Source organism: Macaca nemestrina, chromosome 7, assembly GCF_043159975.1.
Source record: "Macaca nemestrina isolate mMacNem1 chromosome 7, mMacNem.hap1, whole genome shotgun sequence".
Classification (NCBI taxonomy): domain Eukaryota; kingdom Metazoa; phylum Chordata; class Mammalia; order Primates; family Cercopithecidae; genus Macaca; species Macaca nemestrina.
In genome coordinates, this window is record NC_092131.1 from 152,219,858 (window position 1) to 152,239,381 (window position 19,524).

Consider the following 19,524-nt stretch of genomic DNA (forward strand, 5'->3'; position numbering starts at 1 on the left):
GCTTCCCAAGAGTAGAAGATAGTAGGCTCCCTATTCTTTGTCAACCTCTGATGTGTCCTTGATGTTATGGGATTTTTATTTTTCTCCTTTTTTTATGATCCACCTTTTGAGAGCAGAGAAATTTGCTGTGAAGAATGGGGCTACAGCTCTAAACCATCCTAGGCCATGAGATTCTGATGATATCTGTGCTATCCAGAGCATGGTCTATTCTAAAAACCACTCTTACCTGAAGCCCCAGTGGCCAGGAGAGTATGCTTTGTTCATCTTTCAATGAAAAATCGTGCAGGAACCCTCACTTTAGTTTATGGCATCTGCTTGTTTGTTAATGTAGAAGAATGACTAGACTTTTTGTGACCAGCTTCCTGACCATGGAATGAAGGCTGTTCTTTGGACCCCTCATTTGTTGATATAAGTGGGGAAGCAGCTGGGGAGTTCTTAAGTCCAAATGGCTTCTTACTGCTCACGCTAACATGTTATCTGAGCATATCCGCCCCTTCAGGTAAATAATAACTCCCAGGATCTCTGCTGTTAAGTTGGCTTGATTTGGGAGCTTCCTTTTGGAGTCCTTCCCAACCCACTTTCACACAAAATAGGTTGCCTGCTATATCAAAGTATCATAATTTCTGTCTTCAATTCATATTCTTTGGCTTCCAAACTCTGTGAGTGAAATCGTAGATGTTATAGATGTTGTTTGCATGCATTAACATAAGTTTTTCTCTGTTTTTCAATAAAGCTACTAGGTGCCACTGCTGTAGAAGATAAGTTACAAGAGGGTGTTATTGAAACAGTTACAAGTTTATCACTAGCCAATATTAAGATCTGGGTCCTAACAGGAGACAAACAAGGTAACTTGAAAATGGATGATGATGATATTTTGAAAATGGGGAGATGACTTATATCACAAAATTTTAATTAACCAGAAAGGTTAATTAATTATTCATCGTATCTTCCACATAGGAAAGACTTGAAATAGAGAAAAGAAAGTTAATGTATTGCAAGAATCTATTTTAAAACAAACCAAACTAACAAAATGCCTTCCATAGTATAAGCTGGGATCAGCTGAGTTTCAGTCCAATTGCCTCTTGAATATAGTCATTATACCTAGAGGCAACAATGGTATTAAGAATGTTTAACAGTTGGTTTATATGAACACTGTCCCCAGTCAGGACAGATATTGGCACAGAACTGAAGCAGGATATTGGAGACCTTGGGTTACTCCTTTAGTTTCTTGATGGTGGGGAATTTGAAGGATCTTAGGGCAGGTGTCAGGGTGATGGGAACACTTTGAAGAAGCTCAGGGAAACAGCTGTTTATCAACCGTTTATATAAATATTTTGGTATTTTAATAAGGCTACTACGGCTGTAATAGTGCAACCTGGCTGAATTCCAGGACTATCTATACAAGGTACAGTGAGAATTCATTGACTTTCAGGCTTGACAGAATGCCAAATCATTAGTGAGTCATCATGTTCTACTACATTTCCTATGAAAGAAAAGGGGACCAACATGTTTTTGATCTACTGCTAGCAGTAATGATTAAAACAAAAATGATTTTATGCTTGGCTATTTGTAAACTGAAAATATTCAATTAACTGGCACACACCTGTGTTAAAATTCTATCTACTTATTAGGTATTTTTTTTTACAGCATTAGGGGATTTGCAGATGTGATAAATCAGTTCTCTGCATCTTTATCCAAATCATTGGCCACAAAAAATAAACAGTAGAAAGTTGAGCACTTGGGTGTGTTACTAGATAGAAACTCTCTAGAGTTTGATTTCAGTCAGTTACAGCTGTTCTATTATTACAAATATCCATGAATTTACTATTATTTAGCTTTAATTTCTGTGGTTTATACAAGGTATATGCTGAGATTTTATCAATTACCTTCCTTAATTTGGGACAAAACTAATGATTCCACAGAATTAGCTACAGTCTAATTATTCTGTACTGTTAGAGACAATCAAATAACTCTATCAGATAGAAGGAGTTATCTGATTATCTTAGGTTCCATTTCTATAAAATTAGAGGAAGAATTACCCAACACCATCTGATTCCCCAGTTCTCTAGGAGAACAGTGCTGGGTGGTTTTTGAGATGATAGTCAAATGCCAAACTTCCATATATTTAATGGGAAAATGGCAAGGTTGTGTTTGAGAGAACTATAAAAATTTTGTAAGACCATTGTTTTTTTCATTCAACTGAACATTTTGTGAGTTTTTTTCCTTCAAATTGTCTTCCATATCAGAATTAAATATTGGCTAAGTTTAGTAGTTTAGCTCTCCCAAGACAGTATTTGGACTTCTGGTCAAAGGTTTTATATTTGTACATATTATGTCACAAGATCTTAAGGTATTTTCATGAGTGCTAATTTGGGAATGAAAAGGTTTTTCTGAAAACTAGATGAGAAGGCTGCACATTTGTTGCTGTTGCTACTTGGGCATGGGTTTAGCAAGTAGTAAATTTGAGAGGGCCTGTAGGCTGTAAGAAAATACAGCTAAGCCCTCAAAACTTTCATTAAAAATGGACTTACATTATTAAGTAACATTTTAACTGAGTTGGGCTTTATTTTGTTTTAGAAACTGCCATCAACATCGGTTATGCCTGCAACATGCTGACTGATGACATGAATGATGTGTTTGTGATAGCAGGGAATAATGCTGTGGAAGTGAGAGAAGAACTCAGGTAGGTGTTGAAGGAAGGAGGAAAGGATGGAAGGACGAGAGGGAGGGAGGGAAAAAAGATCCAAGAGTTGAGAAAGTGGAAAGTTATGCTGTAGTTTCCTGTGGTCTTAAATTAGTATAAAGTTCTTTGTACATGTTTCCTAAGCTGCTTCCATTCATTTTGGTGACAAACTGAGATAAAGTTGATGTCAGTAATGAATTATTGTCTTCAGGCCTCCAGCATTTCTCAAGTATTTTTAGAAAAGAATTTCAAATCAGCTATGTTGAGTTGTCCTTTAAAATTGTGCTTTGGTCAGTACCTGCTAACTCTTGCGTGGTGATGAGTGATCAGTATCATGAGATACTTGTTAAAAATACCAATTCCCTAGCTCCATTCTGACCTACGAATTAAGAATCAACAGGGAATGGGATTTGGGACTTTGCATTTAATAAACACCTAGATGAAGCTCATGATCAGGTAAGTTTGGAAGACACAGCTGTCGTCGATGACATATAAAGATGGAATAGTCTTTCAGCATTAAAGAAAGTAGATATTTTGACATAGTCACTATTGAACCCAGATATATACTGTTCATGTGAAATAAAATACTGTGAAATTTGTGTCACTACTGCACAGTGTGAAAAATATATAAGTGCTGAAATTGGAGGTAACAGTGGACAGATATTAAAGTTTGAGAAATAATATTTCTTAAGATGTACCAATGTATTTCATTTCCTTATTTCTTGTTACTTCATTTGGAGAAGAACATTTAAAAATCTGCATAAATATTTTCCTAGAACTTTAAAAATAATGTTTTATAACAATTTTTGCTTCCTTGTTGCTTGTAGTAGCTTCTCTAAGCTCAACTCACTTAGAGACTGGCCAAGCAGAATGATGACAGAGACAAATTGTTTGTTGCTTGCTCCATTCTAGATGAGGAGCTAACCTTCCTTCAATATAATAGTAGAGCACTGTGGCTTCCCTAATACGTCTTGTCATTAAACTATTCTTCCTGAACTTTAAGAAAAGGAAGTCTTAAAAGTCAGCACTGCTAGTTGATGGTACTTGCACATGAATCTCCCAGCTTCTCTGTTTTACCTGCAGTTAAAAAAAAAAAAAAAAAAAAACCTGCTATATCATGCTGGTTAGAAACTATGACTAGACACTGCATATGTCTTTGCCAAATAAAAGTTGGGAAATTTAATTAGGTACTACTAATATAATTTAAATATTATTATTGATATCATTTTAATGATAGACCCCATAAAGTCAATTGGGGAAATAATAACTTATTTAATAATCAATTAAAATTTTAAAAGTAGATTCTTTACCTTTTGATTTTTGGGTTGACTCTTTTTAAATTGATATATATATATACATATTTTTGGGGCACATGTGATATTTTATTACATGGATAGAATGTATAATGTTCAAGTCAGTATATTTAGGATATCCATCACTTTGAGTCTTTATCATTTCTTTGTGTTGGGAAAGAAAGTCCTCTCTTCTGGCTAACTTGAAATATACAACAATGGTTTCTAACTATAGCCATCCTACTCTGCTGTTGAACTTTATAATTTATTCCTTCCATCTAACTATACGTTTGTACTAGTTAACCAGCCTCTCTTCATCCCCCCACTCTCACCCATACAACCTTCCTAGTGTCTGGTATCTATCATTCTACTCTCTGTGAGATCAACTTTTTTAGTTTTCACACAGGAGTGAGAACATGTGAAACTTGTCATTCTGTGCCTTATTTGACTTAACATGGAACCCATGGTTCCATTCATGTTGCTTAAAATGGTAGGATTTCATTCTTTTTTGATGGTTGAATAGTATTCCATTGTATGTGGATACACCACATTTTCTTTATTGATTCATCCATTGATGGACACTTGGGTTGATTTCATATATTTGATATTATGAGTAGTGCTACAGTAAACATGCGGTGCGGATATCCCTTTGATATAACAATTTCATTTCCTTTGAATAAATACCCAGTAGTGGGGTTGTTAGATCATATGGTAGTTCTATTTTTAGTTTTTGGAGAAATCTCCATAGTGTTTTCTCTAGTGGCTGTACCAATTTACATTCTCACCAACAAAGTGTAATAGCTCCCTTTACCAGCATCTGTTATTTATTTATTTATTTTTTAATAGTAGCTATTCTAGTTGAAATAAAATCACATCTCACTGTGGTTTTGATTTGCATGTCTCGGATGATTAATGATGTTGAGCATTTTTTTCATAGATATGTTGGCTATTTGTGTGTCTTCTTTTGAGAAACATCTATTCATGTTCTTTGCTTTTTAATTGGGTTGTTTTCTTACTGTTGAATTGAGTTCCTTGTATATTCTGGATATTAGTCCCTTGTTGGATGAATAGTTTACAAATACTTCCTTCCTTTCAGCAGACTGTCTCTTCAGTGTGTTGATTGTTTCCTTTGCGGTGCAGAAGCTTTTTTATTTCATGTAGTCTCACTTGTTTATGTTTTTGTTGCCTGTGCTTTTGAGGTCTTAGCCATAAAATCATTGCCTAGAGACCAGTGTCTGGAAGTTGTTTTCCCTATGTTATCTTCTAGTAGTTATATCATTTGGGGGATTATATGTAAGTCTTTAATTCATATTGAGTTAATTTTTGTATATGGTGAGAGATAGGGGTCCAGTTTCATTCTTCTGCATATGGATATTCAATTTTCCCATCACTGCTTATTGAAGAGGATGTCCATTCCCTAGTGTGTGTACTTGGTGTCTTTGTCAAAAATCCAATGACTGTAAATGTTTGGATTTATTTCTGGGTTCTGTATTCTGTTGTGTCTGTTTGGCCTATGTGTCTGTTTTATACCAATACCGTGCTGTTTTGGTTACTTTAGTTTTGTAATATATTTTGTAGTCAGATAGTGTGATGCCTCTAGCTTTGTTCTTTTTGGTCAGGATTGCTTTGGCTATTTGGGCTCTTTTTTGGTTCCATATGAATGTTAGGATTTTTTTTCCGTTTCTGTGAAAAATAACATTGATATTTAGATAGAAATTGCATTGGGTAGTGTGATCATTTTAACAATATGAATTATTTCAATCTATGAGCATAGAATATATTTTCATTTGTTCGTGCCCTCTACAATTTCTTTCACTGGTGTTTTGTAGTTTTCCTTGTGGAGGTTTTTCACCTCCTGGGTTAAATTTATCATTAAGTATTTTTTTTTTAAAAAAAAGCTATTGTAAATGGGATTGCTTTCTTGATTTCTTTCTCAGGTACTTCATTATTGATGTATAGAAACACTACGGATTTTGTATCCTAAAACTTTACTGAATTTGGTTATCAGTTCTAAGAGTTTTTGGTGGAATCATTTGATTTTTTTCTGAATGTGAGATCATGTTGCTTGCAAACAGGAACAATTTGACTTCTATGTTTTAATTTGGATGGCTTTGATTTTTTTCTCTTGCCTGATTGCTCTGGCTAGGGCTTTCAGTTATGATGAATCAGAGTATAAAAGTGAGCATCCTTGTCTTGTTCTAGTGCTTAGAAAAAAGAGTTTCAACTCTTCCTCGTTCAGTATGATGTTAGCTTTGTGTGTCATATATAGATTTTATTATGTTGAGTTGTGTTCCATCTACACCTAGTTTGTTGAGAGTTTTTATCATGAAGGGATGTTGAATTTTATCAAATGCTTTTTCTGCATCGATTGAGATAACTATATGGTTTTTGTCCTTCATTTTGTTGACGTGATGTATCATGTTTATTACATATGTTGAACCATGCTTGCATTCCTGAGATAAATTTCACTTGATCGTGGTATATTATATTTTTGATCTGTTGTAGGATTTTTTTTTTTTTAGTTTTTTGAGACAGGGTCTTGCTCTGTCACCCGGCTTTCAGTGCAGTGGTGCAATCATAGCTCACTGCAGCCTCAGCCTCTTGGGTTCAAGTGATCCTCCCACTTCAGCGTCCTGAGTAGCGGGGACTACAGGTATAAGCCACCACCACACTTGACTAATTTTGTATTTTTTGTAGAGATAGAGTTTTGCCATGTTTCCTAGGTTGGTCTCATATTCCTGGGCTCAAATGATCTGCCTGCCTTGGCTTCCCACAGGAGGATCATTTGAGCCCAGGAGTTTGAGACTAGCCTGGGAAACACAGCAAAACAAGGCATGGAGCCACCACACCCAAGCCTGCTGTTGGACTTAGTTTGTTAGTTTTTAGTTGAGGACATTTATGTCTATGTTCATCAGGGATATTGACCTGTAGTTTTCTTTTTTTGTTGTGTTCTTCTCTGATTTTGGTATCAGGGTAATGCTGGCCTTGTAGAACAAGTTAGAGAGAATTCCCTTCTCTTCAGTTTTTTGGGATACTTAAGGATAACTTATATTAGTTCTTCTTTACACGTTTGGTAGAATCTGGTAGTGAAGTCATCCAATTCTGGCTTTTTCTTTGTTGGGAGACTTTTTATTGCAGATTCAATCTCATTACTGGCTTTTGGTATGTTCAGATTTTCTGTTTCTTCCTGATTCAATCTTAGAAGGTTGCATGTGTCCAGAAATTTATCCATTTCCTCTAGGTTTTCCTGTTAGTTAGCATGTAGTTGTTCTTAAAATCTTGATCTTATATATTTCTGTGGCGTAAGTTGTAATGTCTTCATTTTCATTCCTGATTTTGTTTTTTGGATCCTGTCTCTTTTTTTCTTTGTTAGTCTAGCTGAAAGTTTATTAACTTTGTTCATCTTTTCAAAAAAAAAATAAACAAGTTTTCATTTCATTGATCCTTTGTATTTTTTAGCCTATTTTATTTACGTGTGCTCTGATCTTTATTATCTTTTACCTTCTACCAATTTTGGGTTTTGTTCTTGCTTTTCAGGTTCTTTCAGTCATTTCATTATATTGCTTATTTAAAATCTTTTTACTTTTTTGATGTAGGCATTTATTGCTGTAAAGTTCTCTGCTAGCAGTGCTTTTGCTGTATCCCATAGGTTTTGGTGCGTTTTGTTTCCATTTTCATATGTTTGAGGAAATCTTTTCATTTTCATCTTACTTTCTTCATTGGCCCAGTATTCATTCAGGAACATGTTCAATTTTCATGTAGCATATTGTTTCTAAGTTCCTCTTGGTATTGATTTCTAGTTTCATTCCATTGTGGTCTGAGAAGATACTTGATATGACTTCAATTTTCAAAAATTTGTTGAGACTCATATTCAGGCCTAACTTATGGCCTATACTAGAGAATGTTCCATGTGCTGGTGAAAAGAATGTGTAGTCTGCAACTGTTGGATAAAATGTCCTGTGGATGTCTGTTCAGTCCATTTGATCTAAAGTCCAGTTTAAATCTAATGTTCTTCATTGATTATCTGTCTAAATGATTTATTTGATGCTGAGAATGTACTGTTGAAGTCCCTTATTATTATTGTATTGGAGTCTACTTCTCCCTTTAGATCTAGTGATATTTGCTTTATATATCTGGGTGCTTCCGTGTTGGGTGCATATATATTTAGAATTGTAATATCCTCTTATGGTAATATCTTCTTACTGAACTGATCCCTTTATCATTATAAAATGATCTTTTGGGCTGTTTTTACTATTTTTGGCTTAAAGTATCTTGTGCCTGATAAAAGTATAGCTATTCCTGCTTGCTTTTGGTTTCTGTTTGTGAGGAACATCTTTTCCTATACCTTTACTTTCAATCTATAGGTGTCTTCACAGGTTAAGAAGTTTCTTGTAGGCAGCATGTAGATCACATTTTTATAGATCCAGATCCAGGCCATCTGGATCACATTTTTAAAAAACCCATTCAGCCACTCTATATGTTTCAAGTGGAAAATTTAATTCATTTCCATTGAAAGTTGCTATTGATATGTGAGGTTTTGTTCCTGTCACATTGTTAATTGTTTTCTGGATGTTGTATATATCTTCTGTTCCTTTCTTTTTTATTATATACTTTTGTGTCAGTAGTTTTCTTTAGTTGTAACTATGAGTCCTTTCTCTTCCTCATTTGTGTGTTTGCTTTACCAGTGAGTTTTGCACTTTTATGTGTTATTTGTAATAGTAGATATTGCCCTTTTGCTTCCAGGTTTAGGATTCCCTCAACTATTTCTTGTAGGGCTTTTCTAGTAGTGTTGAATTCCCTTAGTTTTTGCTTGTCTGGGCAAGACTTTATTTCTCCAAAGAGGGTAATTTTATTTCTCTACAATAAAGTAACCTTATTTAGAAATAACTTTATTTCTCCAAAAAGGATAACTTTTAAGGGTATAGTACTTCTTGACTTCCAGATATTGTCTTTCAGCACTTTAAATGTATTGTCCTATTATCCTCTGGCTTGTAAGGTTTTTACTGATAAGTCCATGGTAAGTCTGATGGCAACTCCTTTATAGGTGACTAGATGCTTTTCTCTTGCTATTTTTAGAATTTTCTTGTTGTCATTGACTTTAGACAGTTTGACTATAATGTGTCAGAGAGAAGACCTTTTTGCATTGTACTCGTTTGGGGATTGCTGGGCCTCCTGTATTTCAATGTCTACATCTCTTGCTAGAGTTGGGAAGATTTTATCTATTATTTCATCAATAGGCTTTTGAATACTTTCGTTCTCTCTTCACCTTTGGGAATGCTGATAATTCAGATATGTGGTTGCTTTGTGTTGTCTCACATGTCATGTAGGCTTTGTCTACTTTTGCTGATTCTTTTGTTTTACTTTTGTTTGACTGGGTTATTTCAAGAGACTTGTCTTCAAGTTCTGAAATTCTCTCTTCTGCTTGATCTAGTCTATTGCTGAAGCTCTCAAATATAATTTTTATTTCATTCAATGAATTCTTCAGTTGCAGGATTTCTGTCTGGTTCTTCGTTGTGATATCTACCTTTTTGGTAAATTTCTCAATCATATCCTGAATTGTTTTTCTCATTTCTTTGTATTGTTTATCTTTGTTCCCTTGTAAATCACTAAACTTCTATCATATCATTATTTTGAATTATTTTTATGGGAAATTCATAAATTTCCTATTCATTGGAATCTGTTACTGGAGAATTATGGTGTTGCTTTGGAATTATATTTCCTTGCTTTTTCATGTTTCTTGTGTCCTTAAGTTGCTATCTGCACATCTGGTGTAATAGTCACTTCTTCCAATTTCGTGGATTTACTTTGATAGAAGAGGACTTCCTCAATATGTATCTATGGTATTTGTTGGGTAGGGCACTTTGGCTTTGATTCTGGATGTGTGCAGTAGTATAGTCTCCATATAATTTATTTGGCTTTTTTTTTTGTAAACAAAGCCAGTGGTGTCTGTGACTTCCTCAGTGGCTTAGGGTATGGCTGTTAATGGAGGCTATAGTGAAGTTGTATTGGGCATGGGGACAGCAGGTGGGACAGTCTTGGGCACCAGTGGAAGCAGTGGCAGGCTGAGCCTGCCTGTCTTTGGGCCCAAGGGTAGCACATTTGGCACTGGTGTTAGTGTGTCCTGGTGGGCTGATTCTTGGGTCACCAGGAGGCTTGCTCAGGTGCCAGCAGTAGAAGCAGTGGGCTGAACCTTGGGCCCCTGGGCTGCAGGCATGCCATAGGCAATGGCAGTAGCAGTGGTTGGACAACTCTCTGGCTCCCAAATAGTCTATGCTGGTGTTGGCAGTGGCTGTGGCAGGCTGGTCAGGCCAGTCCCCAGGTCCACAGGTGGTAAGTACAGGTGGATGCTAGCTGTGGTGGTAGTGGCAGGCTGGGTTAACCTGTCTTCTAGTCTCTGGGAGGAGTGCTCACGATGGAGGATGGAGCCATGGCGGTGGATGGTGATGGAGCCGGGTGATCCCCAGGCCCCTAGGTGATATGCTTAAGCACTGGGGTTGAGGGTATAGAGGGTGGTCAAAGCTAGGCTGGACAGACCTGTCTGTATGTTCCTTTTCTCCTCGCTGTCCAGTGGTAGATATGGGTGCTGGCTGTGGTGGACAGGGACAGGGTTATCCCAAGGCCTCTGGTGGAATGCTCAGGTGGCGGTGCAGTAGCTGCACTATGACCCTGCTGGCTGCTGGGGTGAGTGGGATTGCTTTTAGTAGTCGCAGCCTTAGGCAGGTGACTGGGAAGGGTATGCTTTGGCTGTAGGTGGCAGTTATCTGTGGGGTAGCCTATCCTTAGGGCATGTGAAAATGTGAGGAAGTCCTGTTGCTGGAAGGGTGGTGGGGTTGCTGTCAGTGTCTTGCACTTTCGCTGTGGTGGCAGTGGTGGCAGTGGTGGTGGCTGCAGGTGGGGAATGTCAGTGGAGCTCCAGGAATGTGGAAAGGGAGGTACTGTTGGGCCTGCAGGCAGGATGCAGTCTGGTGGGGCTGGGCTCTCAAAATGACACTTTGCTGTAGCTCCTTAGGACTTAGAGTGGTATGTGGGACTCAGTGTGAGCTCCCTCTCTGGGGGCAATGGCACTGCCTTGTCTTCAGGCAGCTCCCTATGTTAATTTCAGGGTCTGAAAGGGTTGAGAGGAGGCTCTTCCATGGCTAGGATTGGAGTCTGTGGTGGGATTGTGGACCACCGAGCATCCCTCACTTATACTTTCCCTACATTGGAGAGCCCTTCTGGGCTCCCAGCCAGGCAGGATGCCTTGTTCCCTTCTTTCTTTTAGGTGTTTCCTGTCACTTCTCTCTTGAATTCCAGTGTTCTCTCTTAGATAACATATTGGAAGTATGATTATCTACTCTCTATCTTGGTGCTTCTTTGTGGAGGAGGCAACTGCCAGATGCCTTTAGTCGTACATCTTGAAGCACCACTCTCATTCAGAATTTGACTCTTGCTGAAGGAAGATAGATGCAGACGGATCTAGATTTTAATAAGCTTATTGCTAAATGTTTTGAGACAGTGCCTGGAACAGTATTGTAGGGAGTACATATGTATTACCTCATTTTGTTCTTAAGAAACTCAATCATAGGCATTACTATTTTCCCTGTTGGACAGATTAGGAAGTTGAAGTATATAGAGGGTAAGAAACTTGCCCAAAGTGGTCCATGGTTCAGGTGGGATGTGAATTAGGCAGCTTGGCCCCAGAGCCTGTGCACTTGCCATGTGTTTCCCTAGACATACCTTAGATGTATTCCTATTCCCTTTAATAATTAATCAATTAATCTAAAAAATATAGTTGTGAAGGCATCTCACTGCTTCACTTGAGTAAATGGTCAGACACCAGATTAGCCAGTAGAGTCAGCAGAAATTTGCAGCAGAAATAGCAGATGTAGGAGAAAGAGTACGGCTTCCTGTCAACTGGATTTAAGGTGGAATCTCAGCTTCATACTTAGACTGAGTGGGGAACTTTTGATATGGGAATAAACTCTCTCTGCTTGGTTTCTTCATTTGTAAAATGGGGATACAAATATCTACTCTATAGCTTATTTTATTTGGGGGATTAGATAAGAACTTAAAGCTTTATGACTGTTCCATGAGCATCTTTCTTGCCTTCCTCATTCTGTCTCTATTTTCTTCCTTCTCCCTTCCTTCATTCTTTCAGCCATGGATTCCAATCTTTCCACCAACAAGGTCTACTTTTGTAACTATTTCCCCAATAAGGGCAGCAGGCCTGGAACTGCAGGGGAAGGAAGGGGTAGAATAAAATAGACAGCTTTTTGGAGGTAGAATGAATAGGTCTTGAAATTTGATTGGATGTGAAGAGAAGTAGTAGGAGGCTTTGTCACTGCTAGGTTGTCTAACTTTCACAGCCCAGAGTGTGCTCAGGCATGCAAGAATAGAAACTCATTAAATTTTCTAAAACTGAACTCGAACCTCTTTCTGTCTGATGACAGAACAGTTAAACTAGGCATTTTCAGTTAAATTTGGTTCAAGTCTGGGATGCACAATTGCCTCACCTGTCACTGTTCATCAGTGTCTACCCTGCTGGCACCCAGCACTCCCCATGTCTGTGTTCCTGTCTGGTCTCTGCTCTCTTAGGGTTGTTGTTGGCTTTCTCTCTTGGCTGACTTCCACACTCTGCTGGGGCACCACGGAAAGTGTGGCTGCTCTTCCTCACCTCTCTGTGCCCAAGAGGACTTGTGTTCTTATGCAGCCACTTCAGTTTCTAAAATCCCTTTACTCTGCTGATTGCCCCAAATTTATCTGAGGATTCCATTAGCCACACGGTTCCTTCATCCACTACCAATCCAGGTGTGGGTCAGGACCCAGACTTCTTTTAGCCATTATTTATCTGTTTCTTAACTCCTCCTCAAAGACCTCTATCCCTAGGCTGGGATGGGAAATGAAGGAAAGTAATTTCTTTCTACTCTGCTCCTTTTGTCATCATTTTAATGCTTTGACTCATTTAAAGTTTATTCTTTTGATACTTAAAGAAATCCCCCCCTTCTTTTTCCAAAAGTCCAATTAGTGAAATTCCAGATTGCTGAAATTCAGACTAATGATGCTGCTATGAGTTTCAAAACCCTATTTTGGTGCTCAAAAAGCAAAAGTTTGGTTCTGTTTTTCTCCTTCTATATTTGACTCTGCAGATCCTCCTGAAGCAAAGCATATTTCTAGTTAAATAGAGAGGGTCACTTGTGGTCCTAGTAGTAGTGGGAGAAGGAGTGATTGAGTTAATATCTCAAGATTTTATCCAACTACATTTGGTTGACTAGATGACATAACTGTCATTATGTGGAAAGAATATGGAGAAATGTGAACTACTTGTATACTGTTGTTGGGAGTGTAAGTTGATAGAAACTCCCTAGAGGACAAACTAGCAGTATATTTCAAAATTACACATATGCATAGTTTTTACCCAATGATTCTTCTAGAAATTTCCCTTAAGAAAATAAGTGAACAAATGTATGAGTTTGTATAAAAAGGAATGTCTATTGCTATATTGATTTATGATAATAGAGATGAGAAATAGTTCAAATAACCATCCATGAAGGATTTTGTTCAATGCTATGATATATACATGCAATGGAATACTCTTCAGTCATTCAAAGTGATTTTGTATTTCTTGACATTGGAAAATGTCCATGATATTTTTGTTAAGTGAAAAATGAGATTAGAAAACATCATGCATAATATGATCTCTCTTTTTGCAAAAAAGTGTGTGTATATATATAGGTATATATATAGGTATATATATGTATAAAACATCTACCCATCTCCTTACCTCCTTGCCTACTAAGATCTGAAGGACATAAACAATGGTTCTCTCTGGGTGATAGAATTATGGATCATGTTTACTTTCTTCTTTTTGGCTGTTTGTATTATCTGATGTTGTAATAGTGTTTGTGTAATGCTTTTACAATTAGAAAAAAGCTTAAAAATTGTCTTTTTTAATGAGAAGAAAAATATTCAGAAGAAAAAAAATAAAGAATTTCCAGCTAGACTCAATATTTCAGAAGCCTTGGGGCCACCTTGCTCAGCTGAGTGGAAAATAATGTTATTTCCACTCAGACTTGTAGGTAACCCCATTCTTAAAGTATAAGACAGAGAGGCAGCATATGATAGAATATTTTATATAAGAGGAATCATTATATTTGTAGTGTACATTTTCTTAGTATTAGGACTTGGGGTAAAATGGCATCCAGGAAAAGCTGTTGCTCAAAGTTGCTCTCTATACTCCTAATCTCAGCTACTTATATCTAAGCCCACAGCTTTGGGATGAAATTTTGAAATCATAAATTTGCACCATTCCTTTTTCTTGTGTTATGCTTTTTGAGTTCAGTGGGAGTTCATTAAAAAAGAAAGTGTAACCAAAGAACAGGATCTGAATGAAAGTAGCTATGGAAAAGAAATGACAAAAATGCTTATATTTAAACCTGTCAAATGTGCTTAGATAATTTTATAAACATGGATATATAATTTTCATACATATCATACACATGGCTTGTTTCAAATTTAGTGTCGTGAAACCATTTTAGACACTTTGAGTCCTGGGTTAATTTTGCTGCTGTAGCTGCCTTATTATTAAAGGCATGCTTAGAAAGCTACAATTAAACCCTGCTATGGTTTCTCAGAAAATTACTACATTGAATACATTTCACCAATTCACATGTCTTCTGCTGAAAGGAAAACAGACTGAGAATTTTGATTAATCTGCGAGGAAAACTCATTCTGTATTTCATTTTTGTAGCATGATCACGTCTTTTGTTATTAGAAAAATTCATGTTCTTTAACTAAATCATAAAGTGACTCCACTGCTTCTGAGAAGTATCCCAGTGCTATAACTAGGAATTGATATTTCTTCTTTAATCAACAAAATATGTATTGGTATTTTTGAACATCTACTTGGTGGAAAATTATTGGTTTGAATGTGCAGGGTTCTCAAATGCAAATGGCTTCAGGACCAGGCTTATAGCATTAATCACGTGATCTGGGCTATCTATTATACATCAGGGAGTGATGGGGCCTTTGGTGAATGGGAACATCATGTTGGCCATAAAGTCATAGAGATTCTTTAAGACACTGTGTAGGCCAAACAAAATGCATCTTGGTCCTAATTCCTAACGCCTAGTCACCCAGGAAAAATGTTATAGTAGATTAAATTTCTCTCATAAATCATACAATTTTAGAGCACTTACTTAGGTAATCTTGTAGATCTTCTGGCACACACTGGTGCAGCAGCCCAAGCTTTCATGATCTATTTTGACTGGTTGGGGCATTAGCCAAACTGATTGGCTGGTCCCATTTCCTGAGCTCTAATAATGAAACTGGTTCAGAGGTTGAACATCTTAAAGGTCTCTCAGGTAGGGTAGTAAGGAATGGAACTGGGAATTCAAATCAAAATTTCATATACTTTCTCCCTTTCTCTACTATTGGCAGGGTAGGGCTGTCCCTTAACTGTCCCTCTGGCACTGTGTCTTAGTCCAACCTAGAGGCAAGCTGTGGCTGACTCTATGTGTAAACCAGCTTGCTACAGGAGACCAAGAACTGTGAAGGTGAAGACCTAGGTTCTAGCCGTGGGTCTGACACTAGCTAATCAAGTGGCTAGAAGTCAGATAACTCAACTGTGGAAACATGAGCTGTCAGAGGCAGTCCTTGTGTCTGAATCCAGTTTACCAGGTTCCAAGCTCAAAGCTCTGGCTTTTGTATCAAAAAGTCCAGATTCTCTTCTTTTAAACAGGGTGTCATGGTTTCAATCCCTTTCCCAACAGATTCTTTTTTTTTTTTTTTTTGAGATGGAGTTTTGCTCTTGTTGCCCAGGCTGGAGTGCAATGGTGCAATCTCAGCTGACTGCAACCTCCACCTCCTGGGTTCAAGCGATTCTCCGGCCTCAGCCTCCTGAGTAGCTGGGATTGCAGGCATGTGCCACCAAGCCTGGCTAATTTTGTATTTTTAGTAGAGATGGGGTTTCTCCATGTTGGTCAGGCTGGTCTTGAACTCCGACCTCAGGTGATCCGCCCGCCTTGGCCTCCCAAAGTGCTGGGATTACAGACATGAGCCACTGCGCCCGGCCACAACAGATCAATTTAACCTTTCAATATAGAGTGCCTTAAGAGGACTGACTAGACGACTCTTTTTTCCGACCATTCTCTTTTCTTTTTATAGGTTGTATGCAAGCCAGTATGTGCCTAACTATGCTTTGCTGTGCTTGTGGTGGCGTGGGGCTGTGAATGCCACAGTTGCCTCAACTCTTCATGCAATTCCGCATGCCAAGAATTGTAATAAACTGCCCTTCATTACGCAGCTTGGAAAAACAGGCACTCTTTTGTTTTAGCATTTGCTATTTGTATTATGTGGTTAAGCATTGTATGTTACGCTTGCAAAAATGTATAGCTCGTAGTCATTGAAGGGAGTTGTGTGTAGCTTTTTCCCTTTCTAATAAATCGTTTTTGTGAGAACCAGCTGGTGTTTGAAGAGCTAAGTTCCAGGAAGAAAAAGAAATGACAGCTATAGAGCATGGGCAAAGTTCTAAAAATATGGAAGCCCAATCTGGCCAAGAGATGTTGGCCTGTGCAGAGAAAGTGCAGTGACAATATCAGCAGAGCCAGAAAAACTGTCCCTTTTCTGCCTGGAAAAGGGTTCATGTGAGATGTTAGGAAGACAGTTTAAGGAGAAAAAAGTCCTAAGTAAATAGAATTTCAGCCAATACTTTAATGAACTTCACCCTTCTTTGGAATGTTTTCACTCTCTGAGGGGAAAACAGAGATTGAGTCATTTATACAGCGAGTGAGAACTTTACTCAAAATGAGTACTCAGGAGATGTTTTCCCTGTGGTGCTTTCTGAAGTCGCAATTTATGAGCTCTGCAACATTGTCGGAGAAATGTTCATTTCCAAGGAACTTGTCTCCCTTGCTTTCTTTATTATTTGGCACTGTAAATTTTCATGACTGTGAGGAGGATTCCCTGACATAGATATCTGATGGGAAAGTCTGATCCTCTCACTTAAAACAATGATTTTTCATGTCTGTTCTACCTCCCTCTCCCCTTTGTAACTCCCTAAATTTCACACGTAGCACTCTGACTTTATAAATCTTTTTCTTTGATTCTGCAAACTGATTGTTAAATGTATGATATCATTCTTGGAACCATGTGACCTCTGGGTTCCTAAACGCAGATGTGATTTTGGTCCTGGACAGCAGAAGGAGATATTGAGCTTGAAGTTAATGTATCTTTTTGTTTTGTTTTTGTTTTTAAACTTAGTATGTAAACAACTGGTGTTACATTTTCAAATAATTAGACAGCCGAGGGCTAAAATAGTTATTTTGGTAAGTGGACATTCTCTTCTTTCAGAGAAGACTCAGCACAAAACGATTTTAATAAATATTTTCTACACAGGATGAGTAATTTCATTTCACCAAAAGACACAGTATTCACTTTCTGGTCTTCTGTCACTCCCCATGTTCTCCTGAGCGCTCATTTTGTGAATGCCGGTTATGACCCATGCTGGATAGTTCTCTGGTTGTGGTTGAAACTTCTGTAGGTATGTCAGCTCGCCCTACGTTACTTCAAAGCCTGCACTCAAGTGCTCTTGAAGAGGAAATTCCCTTCCTTTAAAGGCATCATCTTTCCATTTTGGAGAGAACAGTAGAATGCCACTTCTAAGGGTGCTCTGTCACCCTACAATCTTCCTCTTAGATGGCAGAGATGCATGGGATGTGGGCAGGATTGTTTTATAGCTACTGCTAATTAGATCTGGAGCATTTGGAGGGCGTTTCCATTTGGAACAAGCCTCTATAATTTGGTGTCTAGTTTTTATCCTAGAAGATTTATTATATTTTTTAAGCTAATGAGTACATTTTTTGCTTAAAATTGTCTATTCTATTATAATGGCTATGCCCATTCAGTAAGTACCATCATTTTTTTTCTTGTTAAATTTTTAAAAAAATATATTTCTCAGAGGACCGCTATTTTAAGCTGGATCGTATTACATTGTACCTCGAATTGATGAATTTATTTTACAGATAGATGCCCTGGAATTCCTAGAAGATTTCATCAATTGTCTTTAGTCTTGTGCTTTCCATTATTTAACAGTATTGCATGTCAGACAGTGGTTCTTAAGCCCTTGAAGCTCAGACAATCTTAAGTACCAAATCTATCAAGATCCCCTAGTTCAAACGCAGCTCAAGATGGTGATTTAGCTTTTAGGTAATTTGAAACGTTTAAGATGATTGTGTTTTCACTATGTTTACTCTCCTACATACCGGAATTTGGAAATTTGCTATGGTATTCCCATCACAAAGAATTATCCAGCTTGCTTACTGAAACTGGGTCTTATGCCATATTCTGTCTGAATAGTGGTGAAATAAATTTACCTCTAGGCGAGTTTCTTGTTAGAGTTAGTAGGTATGCTCTGTATGCTTTGTTATGTTTCACTTTTCACTCTCTCCTTTAAGGAAAGCAAAAGAAAATTTGTCTGGACAAAACAGAAATGTTTCCAATGGCCATGTAGTTTGTGAAAAAAAGCAGCAGCTGGAGTTGGATTCTATTGTAGAAGAAACCGTAACAGGAGATTATGCCTTAATCATAAATGGCCACAGTTTGGTGAGTTTGCCTAAGGTTTTTGTCCTTTCTTTTTCTTCACCGCAGTAATCATCTCTTTTGTGCTATCGTAATGAGACCTCCTTTGTCTTTTCCAGACAAACGTCACTACTAAATACAGGGCATACGCGATGATTTCCTGTTTGCAAAAGGAAAGGAAACTTCTAATCTATATCTCATACATTATTGTTTGGATCACCACAGTGAAGGGGAGGCTCCAAATAAATGCTAAATTCACAGAATATCAATCTTGTCTAAATGACTGTAGACCACTTAGCAGTATTATTTAAGTGCCTTTCTAGAGGGGAGTGTTACAGCTCACTATTACTTAATTAAAATAATGCAAGTGGGTGGATGTATTATAATTATTGCTCTTACTAATGTTTGTGACTTGTGGAGCACAACCTGACCTTCATGTAATTACTATACCAAATTATTGCCATTAAGATACCTCTAGTGGTTTTTCTAAATAGCAGCATTTTACAGCAATGCCAAACAATTTGCTTTGATTAGGAAATCTGGTTCTTGTCCTAATAGAATGAACTTGCATTGTACTTTTAATGTAGTTCAGATTCTAAATCTTGAACAAACATGAAAATACTCTTCTGAGTTTCTAATTTAAAATACAAAAGCTCCAATTACACACCAGTGAAATTATAATTTATATGCACAAAGAATTAATCTCACATCTTTCTCTGGCTTTGATGATCATTTTTCACTTTGGAGTTTGGAAAATAAATATATCTTCTTGTAGACAGTTTCTTAGAGGACAAAAGAAGTTGGATATGAGGATATTGTGTTTTCTCCCTTGCGATCAGCTGTCTGTTGTTAGCTCTTAGTGCTTAGAGCATTATCCAGCTGGATTCCAGACATAATGATGTGTTGCCTTCTACACCATGGAAAGTTACAGAGCTCAGCTGCAGGCCAAACTCAGTTGAAAGTTTGTCCAAATGACACAAAATTCTCTTTTGCACA

At 37.5% G+C, this 19,524-nt stretch overlaps 1 protein-coding gene across 4 annotated transcripts in view; it reads left to right on the forward strand.

Annotated features, from left to right (window-relative positions):
• The window catches only part of LOC105490532 (ATPase phospholipid transporting 8B4 (putative)), a 276,940-nt gene that overhangs the window by 198,462 nt on the left and 58,954 nt on the right, over positions 1-19,524 (forward strand). For all 4 annotated transcript variants that reach the window (XM_024795544.2, XM_011756284.2, XM_011756282.2 and 1 more), the window contains 3 exons: positions 734-845; positions 2,578-2,683; positions 18,405-18,552. In XM_024795544.2, the coding sequence (XP_024651312.2) occupies positions 734-845; positions 2,578-2,683; positions 18,405-18,552 (366 nt within the window). The remainder of the gene's footprint in view (positions 1-733; positions 846-2,577; positions 2,684-18,404; positions 18,553-19,524) is intronic.